The following is a 12,742-nucleotide window of genomic DNA, read 5'->3' on the forward strand; positions in this document are numbered from 1 at the left end:
TGATAAATTAGTTGATTGTTGATTCCATGCGGCAATTGATGCAGTTGCTGCGATACTTGCACTCATACCATGTCACTGTGCCAAGGAGTACCCAAATAAACATATCAACATGATAAATATGCGGCCCATAAGCAACTGCAGTTATCCGAGTGTCCGGGCTACACGCAAAGCGAAGGACAAGCGCATAAATCAGTTGCCTTTTTTAATCGCTGATTTCCGCTTCGTTGGAAATGAAAACAGAGACATGCGGCAATGGTCAGAAAACTGGTTTGCCGCCAGTTAAGAACGGGGAGGATGATCCGAAGGCATACTGGAGTGAGATCTCATCAGAACCGATGTGGCGGCCCTCGTACACTGGACAAAACTGCGGCTGCGGTTGGTGTTTACATTTAAATGTTTACTAAAAATTAATTTGTTTATTAAATCCACACATTTGAATTAGCTTTGTTTTTGTGATTTTTTGTTGTTGTTGTATTTATCGCAAACTCTGCACACTTGTTGCTCTTGTTGTTGTTGTTGTTGCTCTTGTTAAACAGTAAAACTTTATTTTACATAACCTTAGCCTCGGAGAGATCATCCAGAGGCTTGGTCTGTGGCGGAATCTTGTACTCCGTCTCTGGCGTCTCATAGATCTTCTCTTCCTTGGGCTCAACGACAGACACATTGTCTGGCAGTGGCTTCTTGGGTCCAATCTTGTTCTTGGGATCGTACGGCAACATGATCTTGACCTTGATGCCCAGAACGCCCTGGCGCAGCAGAACGTGACGTGTGGCGGTCTCGACATAATCGTTGCACGGATCACCAGAGTGAATCATGAGTCCATCGACGAACTTCATCGACTTGGCACGCTGACCACGCAGTTTGCCAGACACAACGACTTCACAGCCCTTGGCGCCAGACTCCATGATGAAACGCAGCACACCATAGCAAGCGCGACGCACGGCCAATCCACCGGTCAGCTTGTAACGCAGCGATTCAGCCTGGGCGATGGCGCAGAGACCGCGAGTGGCGACCTTCTCAGCGTACAGCTCAATGCGGCCGGTCTCGAAGTTGAAACGCTTCTGCACCATGGCAGTGAGCTCACGAATGCGACGGCCCTTCTCGCCCAGCACTTGTTGGGTCTTGGTGGCCATGATGATGATTTCAGTGCGGGATGGAGTCACACGCACCTCAACACCGGAGTAACCATCCTCGGCGAGCTCGCGAGTAAGGAACTCATTCAACTCCGCCTTGAAGATACCGTCGGAGACGAACTGTAAAATGAAAGTATAACACCTGTTAGCCATGCATAACCCAAGCCTTAAGACATCACTTGCTTCACGAATCGCATTGTCTATGTCATTGTTTTTGTTGTTTTAACTGAGAGCATGACACGGGTGCTCCACGCCTGCCACAGACGCCCGCGTTTTGAGGTTAACTTTGGTTTAGCACTGTTTTTGCGGCACCGCCGCAGATTGCTCACACAACTTTATGCACACAACATGTACGCAGGTGCAGTACACTTATTTATTTGCTTTCCAATGCAATTTTCGTTTAATTACCTTACGTTTCTTCGAAATGTTTAGGTTCATGTTCATTTCATACGACTCGCACGGAACGTGGTCAAAAAGAAAGAAAGACAGCGACCTGCTTTACCGATAACATGGCCGTCGCATACACTGCTTTGCCACCTGTAGGGTTGCAACGAAAAACATACCGATTGCTGTGTGTCAAATTTATCAAATTACGAACTTACTTAAGTAGCAGCATCATACCGCAGGAGATACACAGCATGCTTGTGCGACATCATCGCCCACCGCTTTCTTTAGCTTTTTCCCAAATAACGTGCACATTTGTATGTTCAACATTAAAGAGCTAAACATCGATTCGATTAAATCAACTCTGAACGATATTCGCAAGGAAATAGTACTAAATTTGGACAAAATAGTAATGCACACTTTATCGCTTGCCGCCACAAATTATTAACCCATTATCGATATGAACATTTATTGACTATCAATAGGTGCATCGATAATTTGCCAGCTGTAGAACAAAGCAGCAACAAATTGCGTATCTTAATTAAAAACGAAAATAAATAACGGATTTAGGAGGATTAAATCAGCAAAATGTCCGAAATAAAGGCGTTGGAGCACGCCACACTAAAAGTGCCATACGAAATACTTAATAAACGCTTCAGATCAGCTCAAAAGATTATCGACCGTGAAGTTGACCAAGTGATGAATGTTTCGCGTCAGGTGGAAAAGGCCTTGGACGCCGAGCAGCCGCCCATATTATCGGATGTGGCCAAGCTAATGGGCAATGTAGCACAAAAGCTTCAGGTGCTCAAGCGCAAAGCCGACGAGAGTATCAACGACGAGCTGAGCGTCACACAGATTTGCAAGCGCAAGCTAGAACATCTCAAGGGCATAATGCCTCGCAACGCTGACGAGGTGTGTCAGGGTTCGGTCGATCAATGGAAGCGTATTCGTCTAGATCGCTTGGTAATTGAGCATCTGTTGCGCATGGGCTATTACGAGACGGCCGAGGAACTGGCAGCACGCTCTGATGTGCGTAATTTGACAAATCTGGACATATTTCAAACTTCGCGTGAAGTGGAGGACGATCTGGCCAATCACAGCACTACTAAATGCGTGCTCTGGTGCATTGACAACAAGTCCAAGCTGCGCAAAATCAACTCAACCATTGAGTTTAGCCTGCGTGTGCAGGAATTCATTGAGCTGGTGCGTCAGAATCAGCGCTTCGAAGCTGTCAAGCATTCGCGACGCTACTTTCCAGCTTATGAGAAGACCCAATTGAATGAGATTTGTCACGTGATGGCCCTGTTGGCCTATCCAGCCGACACCGAAATGGAGCACTGCAAGAAGTACATGGATCCCAAGCGCTGGGAGCAGCTTGTGTTAGACTTTCGTCACGAAAACTATCGCTTGTTCCAGCTTTCAAGCACATCAGTCTTTTCGGCAGCCGTTCAGGCTGGTCTATCAGCTTTGAAGACGCCACAATGCTACTCTCAGACCTGCCGCAATCTCAATTGTCCCGTCTGCCAGGAGGATCTCAATCGGATTGCGCTCAAGTTGCCATACTCCCACTGCGTGCAGAGTCGCCTCATCTGTCGCGTTACTGGTTTGCCGCTGAACGAGCACAATCAGCCAATGATGTTGCCAAATGGACAAATTTATGGACGGCTAGCTTTGCCGAAGATAACCAAAGAGGATGGCACCATGACATGCCCCGTAACCAATGTTAAGTTTACAAAGCCTAAAATCGACAAGGTATTTATCATGTAAACCGAATAGTCTGAACGGCCAGACTTTGTTTAAAATTAACCCTCTATACTATCATTATGATTAAGCCAGAAATGACTATATATATATATATTTTGTATAACTATATTTCTATTATGTATGTATATTTAAGTGGCGCATCAGTTTTTCAACAACTGCGCGTTTGAATTTCGATTACGATTAGTTTGTTCTCGTCCACATTTGATTGTCGACGCTGCGCCGTCGCAATTCTATTGATTTTTTCGACTGCGCAGTCAGTAGCAGCAGCAGCAGCAGCAGCAGTATGTCGATGTTGATTCATGCTGAGTGCAACGCGGACGACGTTATTTAATTCCTTCCTAAGTGAAAACTATGCAAATATATCAGAATAAATAAAGAGAAAATCATATAAATAATAAGCAAAGCTTGAAGGGTTTCCAATTGTTTGGGTCTCCAATTTCATTTGCACTTGAACTCTGTATTGTTGTTGTTGCTCTTAGCCAGCTCAGCTGCTAAAATGCATAGGATATTGTGAAAATTTACAAATCGCTGTCGCGACCCACAATAATTAACGCAGCATCTCGAGCTAAACAGCTGCGTCTTCTTCTATAGTAATAACAACAACAAACAGATACATAAACACCATATACGTTCAACCCCTACGGCCAAAACCTCACACCAACACCACCCCCAACCACCACCTCTACTGACACCACCAAGAAACAAAAGCAACAACACAAACCCATCTGTAACACTAAACCCGCTCAGAGCAATACGCAAAATGGCTTTGGATTTTGTGGCCACCTACAAAGTGCTGGTGCTGGGTGACTCCAACGTTGGCAAGACGTGCATTGTGCACAGATATTGTGATGAGAAATACTACGACACATACATCTCCACCATTGGTAAGTGTTGCGACAGGTGACATACATATACATACATATTTATATATTCTTTTGTCTGGCTTGAATAACAACATCATCCATCCTTCACCCGCCCAGGCATTGACTTTAAACAGAAACTCATTAATCTCGATGGTGTGCCCATAAAGCTGCAAATCTGGGACACAGCTGGGCAGGAACGTTTTCGCACACTAACCACAGCCTATTACCGCGGTGCCATGGGCATTTTACTTATGTACGATGTTACCAATCTGGAGAGCTATAACAATTTGTCCTATTGGTTGCGCAACATACAGGAGAATGCCTCACCCGACGTTGTCAAAGTGCTGGCTGGCAACAAATGCGAATGCTCAACGACACAGCGGATGGTGGACAAGGAGAGAGGTGAAAAGGTGGGTGGCAAATATGTAAAATATACGTAAGATATGTATATAGTAGCAGATGAAAGATGTCCTAAAAACCTTCTCAATCAATAAACCCCTTTGAATGACACTAACAATTTATATACTTGGCGCAAGATTTCTCTTTTATTTAGAGAACATACAGTAGCTTATAAATGCCCTGTTTTTGTCAAGATATATTGATAAACAAGCATTAATTGTATAATTTGTTATCTGGGTCCAATCCTATCAGGTTGATAGAAATAATCTGATACATAAGGAGTCTAATGCAGTCTTAATGAAATTTATTGCTTTCAGATTGCCGAAAACTTTGATATGCCCTTTTTTGAGGTCTCATGCAAATCGAATATTAACATTGAGGACGCATTTTTGTCGCTAGCTCGTAAAATACGTGAACAGCGTGAGCGACGAGTAAGTTAAAAGCAGAATTTAATTTAATTCAATAACTAATTAGTATTATTTGCAGGGCGATAACTTTGACAATGATGAGAAACAGGACAAGAAATCACCCGGATCGAATGGCTTAGGAACCTTCAGTTTGGGTAGTCTATCCGGTGATAATCGTTGCACCTGCTAAATTACCGTCAACAAGAGTAGGCCATTGATCCGCTGTGTAACCTGAATAAGTTGTCCAAAGTTTTGCAAAGCATTGTACAGCTAGCAGCAACAATTCATGTAGCCAAGTTTGTGCAGGTTATATACCGCAAACGATAAAATTATTAAAAATGATAAAATGAATAATAATTAAAAACAAAGAAAACATTTTAAATGCATAAAACATTCAAGTCAAGCCTATGTAAAACGTACAGATTGTGCATTTTTTAAGATAGTCCAAGAATAGCATAATAATTTTAGCATATTCGTGCAAATCATCAATAATAGTCGCGTCATAATTTCTACATTAACTAACTCGTGTACTTGTTAAGCTAAATAAGTCTATATATATATATTATATATAAAATATATTGTATAAAAATCGTAAACATAGCTATAATGTTTGACGCAAATAACAAAATCTGAATGTAAGCCGCCTGTAACGTTTGTTACAATCACAAACTTTTAAAGTAAAGCAAACATAATAAAGTCTATTTGGACTAGTTTTGCTTGGATCTGATCAATTATACATTCATAATACAAAAACTCAATTGGTCAATTTTCATTTCAAAATTTTCCATGATTAATGAGATACCAATCAGGCTGTCAATTAGCGCGGCGCGGCGGCTCCGTGGCGCCTAGCAACCAAATTGTCCACAACGATGAGCGATGTCATATCTTATGAGGAGCAGAATAGATAGTTGAAGTTCGATTTTTGTGCTGCTTTGACAATCGTGACAATTTGCGCGGATGATATGAAAAAGTTTCGGAACAAAGCCAGCTCCTTGCCAATTTTTAATGGGCGCATTACAGATGCAACCACGTTGACAACTACATCGCTGCAGTTGCCGCTGGTTGCTCCACAGCAGAAGCAGCACACGTGCCGCAAGCTCAGCTCTCGCGCCATACCCACAGTTTTCACCATAACCGACGGCAACACAGGCGCGCCCAGCACATCGCTTGCTAAGGCCATGGCCATAAACCATGTGCCGCATTCACCGGATAAGCCGTTGCGGCAATTGGAGGTGCCCAAGGAGGAGCTGAACATAGCCGGAACCGAACTGGCCAACTACGAAAAGGTGCGCGTTGTCGGTCAGGGCTCGTTTGGCATCGCAATTCTGTACAGGCGCAAATTTGATGGACATCATATTGTGTTTAAGCAAATCAATTTGAGTGAGCTAACGCCCCCGGGTCGCGATCTGGCCATGAACGAGGTGGAGGTGTTCTCCAAGCTGCATCATCCAAACATAGTCAGCTATCTGGGCAGCTTTATCAAAGATAATACATTGCTCATCGAGATGGAGTATGCGGATGGTGGCACCTTGGCTCAAATAATAGCTGACCGACAGGGCACACAACATTTTCCCGAGCGCTATATAATCGCGGTCTTTGAGCAGATATCCAGCGCTATTAACTATATGCACTCGGAGAACATTTTGCATCGGTAAAGAGCAGTCTTTTAAATATATAGCCATATATCTGGAGTTTTTGGCCATTTACAGCGATCTGAAGACGGCCAATGTGTTCCTCAACGGGCGTGGAATCGTTAAGATTGGAGACTTTGGCATATCAAAAATTATGAACGCAAAGATTCACGCACAGACTGTGCTTGGCACGCCCTACTATTTTAGTCCCGAGATGGTGAGTGTTGTCTTCTGTCTTCTCCTCAGACTTGACGAACAATCTATTCCATGGGATTGGTGTTTACAGTGCGAGGGCAAGGAATATGACAATAAAAGTGACATTTGGGCGTTGGGCTGCATTTTGGGTGAGCTGTGCTGTTTGAAAAAGACCTTTGCCGCCTCCAATCTGTCGGAGCTGGTTACGAAAATCATGGCCGGCTCCTATACAGCTGTGCCACCCGGCTACACCTCGGGTCTGCGCAGTCTCATGGCCAATCTGCTACAGGTGGATGCAGCACGGCGACCCACTGCGTCGGAGGTGCTAGTCTATTGGATCCCCCTAATATTTCGCAGTCTCGGCAAGAACAAAGGGTGAGTTGCGAATACGCCGCCCGAGTTAGATGAATACCCCATCACTTACCCTCTAGCTACACCTACGAGGATAATGTGAGCAACAATGGCAGCTTGATAGCGGCGCCAACCTCACTTTTTGCCAGCTGCAGCAATTTAGCCATGGAGCTGCCCACGGCCCAAACAGAAACGAGGAAGCTTATGAGCGCTGAAACAGTTGCGCCCCATGAGGTTATAGAGAAGCGGTAGGTTTATTGGACCAGGCAGAGCTGATTTGTTAATCATGCTAGCTACTTTTTTCAGATCTGTCTTGTACCAGCTGAAATCCTTTGGCAACAGCTTCAGCATGAGTCCTATACAGCTGCCACCCAAGGCATTTATTGTCTGCGTGGCCATGAGCGAATCCCACTTTGTGGTCATCAACGATGATGGTTCGTCATACGCCTGGGGCGAGGGCACACACGGTCAGCTGGGCCTGACCTCGCTGGAGACCTGGAAACATTATCCCGGACTGGTGCAGAGTGTACGCAATTATCATATGGTCAGCGCTTGTGCCGGCGATGGTTTCACAGTATTCCTCACCCAATCCGGTAATCTGCTGAGCTGTGGCAATAACATCAAGTTCGCTCTGGGCCAGGACGAACAGAAGGATTATTTCACTCCTAAGCTCATAGCCAAACTGGCGGATGTGCGCATTGAGCAGATTGCCGCCGGCCTGCATCATGTGATGGCGTTGAGTCGCGAGGGCGCCGTTTATGTTTGGGGCACCAGCGTGTCTGGAGCTCTGGGCCTGGGCAACCACCAGCAGCAGCAGTAAGTGACTTTTAATTAAATCGCAAGAGACACAGGCACAGACACCCATTCCTGGCATTACCCTTCTCAGAATGCATCCACAGAAGATATTGTTGTCGCATGTCAAGAGCAAACCCTCAAGGATCTACTGCGGCCCAGATACATCAGCCGTGCTCTTTGCCAACGGCGAGCTGCATGTCTGCGGCAGCAATGACTACAACAAGCTGGGCTTTAACCGGCCCGGCAGGATTACAGCTTTTGTAGGCAATGACTAGCTACAAATTATGGAAATGATTTTAAAAATCTTATTTTCCGAACATAGAAGAAAATACAATTGCCCTTTAAAGTGCTGAAGGCTTGCTTCTCGTCCACGCATTCCGTGTTTCTCACTGAAGGCGGCTATGTCTATACCATGGGTCGCAATAAGGAAGGACAACGTGGCATTCGGCATTGCAATGCAGTGGAGCAGCCCACACTGGTGGATGCAATACGAGCACGTTACATTGTGGTTGGATACAGGTTAAGCTAGTTGCTAGGAGTCCACAATGAATAGTTTCTTTAATTCGTAGAAAGCGAATTGCAATGATCAGTGCACCATAGTTGCCTCGGAGGATAATATAATTACGGTGTGGGGCACGAGGAATGGCTTGCCGGAGATTGGTTCCAGCAGCAGTGGCTTGGGCTTGGAGGTGTGCACACCCAATGCGGAAATGGAGTTGGGTAACAATACAGCCGCGTTCACCAATTTCCTGGCATCGGTCTACAAATCCGAGTTAATCACAGAACCCATGGATATATTAGCGTAAGTTAACTTTTCAGAGCCGAGGTCCATGTAAGCCATTTGCTTTTCCCTGCGCAGGCTGCACTCATCCAAGGAACAGTGTGAGCGCGGTTATTATGTGCAGGTGAATGATGTGTTTCCGCTGGCTCATAGCGTTTTGGTGATGGTAGAGACGACCACACCGCTCATTTCCTCCTTTGAGGGTTAACATATGCACAGATTCTGACCGCAAGAGCTCTATTGTCCATTACTAGTTGAAATATTCTTCGTATGTATTATGCCTTTATTTATCAAAATGAATAAAAAAGCTTTGTCTCATTTACTGGTAATAACCACGTTTTCGCGCCTCCTCCACAATGGTTTGAACCGCAGCGAATGCCTCACGAGCTGTTGGCTCAATCTCTTTGGCCGGCAAGATGAACATGTCATCGCTATCTGGTGGACCGCGCAGCTCAAAAGTAAAGGTAATCGGCACCTTCAGCTGACTATGAGCCCAATCCTTTGAGCCACCACTTGATGGGTAGATGGTCTCATGTATGCTGCCGCTCTTATAAACACGTCCAGTGAGTGCCTTTATGCGCGCCGCTGCCAATTGGCCGATCGCCTTGAGGTCTGCATAATTTTCCACACGCTCCGCTGTGTGACCATATGGAAACATAATGAGCTGCGAGTAGCTGTGCAGAGATAGATAGGTGCGAATGCGTTCCGGTTCGACATGCTCTTCCAAAAACTGTATAATGCGTTGAGTTTCTAGCTCGCTGGCAGCGGCTGGGCCAGAGTAATCATATTTACAGGGATTGCCACTGGCACCTGTTGTGTTCCAGCTCAGTGGAAAATTGCGATTCAGATCGACGCCGCGACAGATACCAAAGAGCTGGCGGTTCTTACGCCACATCCGATCCCCAGTGAAGCTATAGTGATACCCATCCGGATTTACCGTTGGGAAGATCAGCCAGTTATGAGAGCGAGCCATGGCCTGCACTAAGGTATCGTTGGAGTGCAGCAGCTGATCAATAAAGTAGGTGGCTGTAGCAGGTGCAATCCATTCGCGTGCATGTATTCCACTCTCTATGAATACACTTGTCAGATTCTCGCCACCAAAGGCAATCTTTACTCCCTTGATGGGCAGACCTTGAGTGCTCAAACCCATGTCCAACACCTTTACCACTTCAGGCTGCTCACGTGCCAACTTCTCTAGCCAGTCATATATGTTGTCCAGCTGAAAGTAACGCTTCCAATCGAACTGATCCGCAGGCGTGCTCTCTGCTGCTACATCAAGGTAATTGGCGTCTATTAGGTCCTGAAAGTTGTAGTTCAATATGCGATGGCTCACGTTGTAGCTATGCAAAAGATCATCAAAGTCGGCCACTTTAGGAGCGGTCACCATAATAGTTAGCTTCTGGCCAGGCACTCGCGCGTGCCCCATAAAGCTGCACGAATCGCTAGCCTCCTCCAATGCCTGAAAAAGCTCGACGTGATTGACTGTGGCCAGCTCCACATTATATATCCGCGTATGATCGTAGCGTGCCTTGGCGGAAGGAGCAGCTGCGACCTGAGATTCGACGCCTAATGCACATCGATCAGCCTTGGTGCAGTGCCTCGCAGCCCGAGCGTGAGGGCTGAGCACGACCAGGATCAGAACAAATGAGACAGATAACATGTTCACTCTGGAACAGACAAATTACTATTGTTTGGAAATTTTACCCTCGCTTATCAGCCTCACCTTTGAGGGCATAATTGATTACAGATGAAATTATGCACATACATGTATATGTGTATATTTTGTTAGTATGGGTATATAAGCAAAGCAAGATTATTGTTTCTCTGTTGACTCCGTTAATGAGATCAAATAAAAAAATGTCTCAAGTCTAAATAAACATAAACATACCAGCTTGTAAGTCCAACTATGTTTTTTAAGTTAAGAATAATAGTTTTAGCTTAGTTTATAATGTAGCACATTTAATATCGTGATAAAAGCGCGCTTACGTATTTTTTTTTTTTTAAATTTTAAGCCGATAACTATATTTCGATATTTTGAGCTTCCCTGTTTACAAATACTTACAAGAGCTGGTCACACTATCAGCTGTTTTTTTAAGAATACAAACCAATGGAATCTCAATTTGATAACACAGAGTAAGTGCGCTTAAAGTATGGGGTTTTGCAGTTAAAATTACATTTGTTGACAGCGAAAACTATTGGAACCGCTCCTCGAGAGCTGCCTTTAGCTTTGACGACGAAGATGATGTTGATCTTGGCGATGCCGGCGTCAGAGGAAGCTCAGGTCACGCCAGCCAGAACAGTAAATGGGACAACAATTCAATATTTAATGACGACACCATATCAGAGGCCAGTTTTGATAATAGTGCCGCGCTGGGAACACTGAATCATCTCTCCATTAAAGCCATATTGAGCGATGAGGCGCTTAGTCTGGTGTTACAAGAACAAACATTGGACGATCATGTCATGCCCAAGGGCGTAACGCCTGAGGAGGAGCTAAAGCTGTTGCGACGCCAAATACAGAGTACTCTGTACAGCCCCAATCTGGAAGCTACCGCACAGAAGCTACTGCATGGCAAAGTGGCACCATTGGAAATGTTCAAATCGCTGCTGGAGAAGCGACAACTGTTGGATATGGTGTTGGCCAACGGCGGCGATGCGATAATTGGTGTGCTGCTGTTCCTCAAACGCACGCTGAACACCACCCAGTTCCATAACATACTACAGCAGCGGCCCAAGGCGCTGGAACACTATCTCAGTTACCTGCGGCAAAGCGGTGATGTGAGCCACTATATTGATATATTGCAGCGGTTCGGTCGCCACCAGGAAGCTGCTCTCAGGCAGTTTCAAGCAGCCATGACCTGCAGTGAATTGACAACGCGAAAACAACAGCTGCAGCGTCTGGTTGATGCGTATGCCAGCGCTGGTGTGGGCGTTATTTCACTATATGAGCAGGTCTTTCATGCGGCCTTAAAGCTGCAGCTGGTCAAGGAAAAGGAACCTGTAACTGGTCTGGCCCAACAGATAGGTGATGAGCCCACGCCCATTGAGTTTTTGTATGTATGCTGCACGCAGAACAAGAACTGGAAGGAACAGGACATGCTTAAGCTCAGCTCACCCCAGCGCTTTGCCGCCGATCAGGAAATCTCACCAGCACAGTATGAATGGACTGCGCTAAATGAACGCGCCCATGCACAAGCCTATGCGGATTTGGAATGCATCTTTGAGCGCGTTTCCGGTTGGAATCCGCTCAAAACGAAGCAGTTTCACATTAGCTTTGATTTGTCACTAGCCGTGCAGCGGCTCTTTGAGTTGCAGGCGCCTGCAACGGTATTACAGCTATTTCTCTCCAAGATGAGCAACAGTCCCGAAAAATTGGCACTGGCGCAACGTGTCAAATGCATCAAAGCCGTCATTGATGCTATGGTCAGTCTAAAACAACAGCAAGAATTACAGCAATTGAAGGAAACGCTACCTGAACGATCCGAGGAGCAGTTTTACTGTGAAAATGCGCTCAAATTGCTGCAAAGCAAACGTTGGACAACGGACAATATTAAACTGAAGCTTTAGGAAACCTTAGAACGTTTATATAAATGTATTTTTTATTACCTTTTTATATATGTAATTATTAAAATTTTTAAATATATATTTATATATAATATATATATATATTAAATAATCGCAAATCACAAGCTGAATATCAATCAAAAGTGTTTGTGTACCACGAAACGGTTAAGGATTACCATTTCGGTGTGTTGTGTCCTTTAAACATTTTTTTAAAGTTTATTTTTTATTTTATTGAGTAAACAAAAAGCGTGTATAGCCAATAGCAAACAAAGCACTACAAAAATTAAATTCTTTAAACAATTTGTTTGCCTTAAATATTTTTCTTAAATAACATCGCTATGAAAGCTATTTATATAAATATGCGCAGAAAACCGCAAACAACAATTATGTAATTAAGTATAAACATGTGTGGGCGGGTAATAGACAATATGTAATTTTTTTTTCCTTATTATACTATCATCTGAATTTTGTCGAA

General features: G+C 44.6%; 7 protein-coding genes across 8 annotated transcripts in view; 4 read left to right on the top strand and 3 right to left on the bottom strand.

Annotated features, from left to right (window-relative positions):
- Positions 1 to 256, bottom strand: part of Ir94h (Ionotropic receptor 94h) — a 124,918-nt gene extending 124,662 nt beyond the window's left edge. The window contains exon 1 of the mRNA XM_070207553.1: positions 69 to 256. The gene's annotated coding sequence lies outside the window, so the exon portion shown is untranslated. The remainder of the gene's footprint in view (positions 1 to 68) is intronic.
- Positions 257 to 396: 140 nt separating this feature from the next.
- On the bottom strand, positions 397 to 1,687 carry RpS3 (ribosomal protein S3). Its single transcript, XM_002053793.4, has 2 exons — positions 1,542 to 1,687; positions 397 to 1,253 (listed from the first exon to the last, which is right to left on the bottom strand). The coding sequence occupies exons 1-2, from the start codon at positions 1,575 to 1,577 to the stop codon at positions 549 to 551; spliced, it is 741 nt and encodes a 246-aa protein (XP_002053829.1). The 5' UTR covers positions 1,578 to 1,687; the 3' UTR covers positions 397 to 548.
- A 312-nt stretch (positions 1,688 to 1,999) lies between these two features.
- Positions 2,000 to 3,684, top strand: Kaz (E3 ubiquitin-protein transferase Katazuke). The gene has a single exon (XM_002053792.4). The coding sequence runs from the start codon at positions 2,106 to 2,108 to the stop codon at positions 3,282 to 3,284; it is 1,179 nt and encodes a 392-aa protein (XP_002053828.1). The 5' UTR covers positions 2,000 to 2,105; the 3' UTR covers positions 3,285 to 3,684.
- Positions 3,685 to 3,818: 134 nt separating this feature from the next.
- Positions 3,819 to 5,494, top strand: RabX4 (RAS oncogene family member RabX4). Its single transcript, XM_002053791.4, has 4 exons — positions 3,819 to 4,165; positions 4,262 to 4,554; positions 4,861 to 4,974; positions 5,030 to 5,494. The coding sequence occupies exons 1-4, from the start codon at positions 4,042 to 4,044 to the stop codon at positions 5,138 to 5,140; spliced, it is 642 nt and encodes a 213-aa protein (XP_002053827.1). The 5' UTR covers positions 3,819 to 4,041; the 3' UTR covers positions 5,141 to 5,494.
- Positions 5,495 to 5,769: 275 nt separating this feature from the next.
- On the top strand, positions 5,770 to 9,434 carry niki (nimA-like kinase). The gene is made up of 9 exons (XM_002053790.4): positions 5,770 to 6,601; positions 6,660 to 6,798; positions 6,868 to 7,151; positions 7,208 to 7,375; positions 7,434 to 7,943; positions 8,014 to 8,182; positions 8,245 to 8,430; positions 8,492 to 8,724; positions 8,782 to 9,434. The coding sequence occupies exons 1-9, from the start codon at positions 5,913 to 5,915 to the stop codon at positions 8,909 to 8,911; spliced, it is 2,508 nt and encodes an 835-aa protein (XP_002053826.1). The 5' UTR covers positions 5,770 to 5,912; the 3' UTR covers positions 8,912 to 9,434.
- Positions 8,951 to 10,674, bottom strand: LOC116650893 (zinc carboxypeptidase). 2 transcript variants are annotated; one of them, XM_032435875.2, is made up of 2 exons: positions 10,592 to 10,674; positions 8,951 to 10,370 (listed from the first exon to the last, which is right to left on the bottom strand). In XM_032435875.2, the coding sequence occupies exon 2, from the start codon at positions 10,361 to 10,363 to the stop codon at positions 9,023 to 9,025; it is 1,341 nt and encodes a 446-aa protein (XP_032291766.1). In that variant the 5' UTR covers positions 10,364 to 10,370; positions 10,592 to 10,674; the 3' UTR covers positions 8,951 to 9,022. The 2 variants fall into 2 exon arrangements, with proteins under 2 accessions (XP_032291766.1, XP_032291762.1); XM_032435871.2 differs by lacking the exon at positions 10,592 to 10,674 and adding an exon at positions 10,427 to 10,538.
- A 25-nt stretch (positions 10,675 to 10,699) lies between these two features.
- Positions 10,700 to 12,374, top strand: Vps16B (Vacuolar protein sorting 16B). The gene is made up of 2 exons (XM_002053788.4): positions 10,700 to 10,836; positions 10,890 to 12,374. The coding sequence occupies exons 1-2, from the start codon at positions 10,811 to 10,813 to the stop codon at positions 12,268 to 12,270; spliced, it is 1,407 nt and encodes a 468-aa protein (XP_002053824.1). The 5' UTR covers positions 10,700 to 10,810; the 3' UTR covers positions 12,271 to 12,374.
- The last annotated feature ends 368 nt before the right edge of the window (positions 12,375 to 12,742 follow it).

This window comes from Drosophila virilis, chromosome 2 (genome assembly GCF_030788295.1).
Source record: "Drosophila virilis strain 15010-1051.87 chromosome 2, Dvir_AGI_RSII-ME, whole genome shotgun sequence".
In the NCBI taxonomy this organism is placed as follows: Eukaryota; Metazoa; Arthropoda; class Insecta; order Diptera; family Drosophilidae; genus Drosophila; species Drosophila virilis.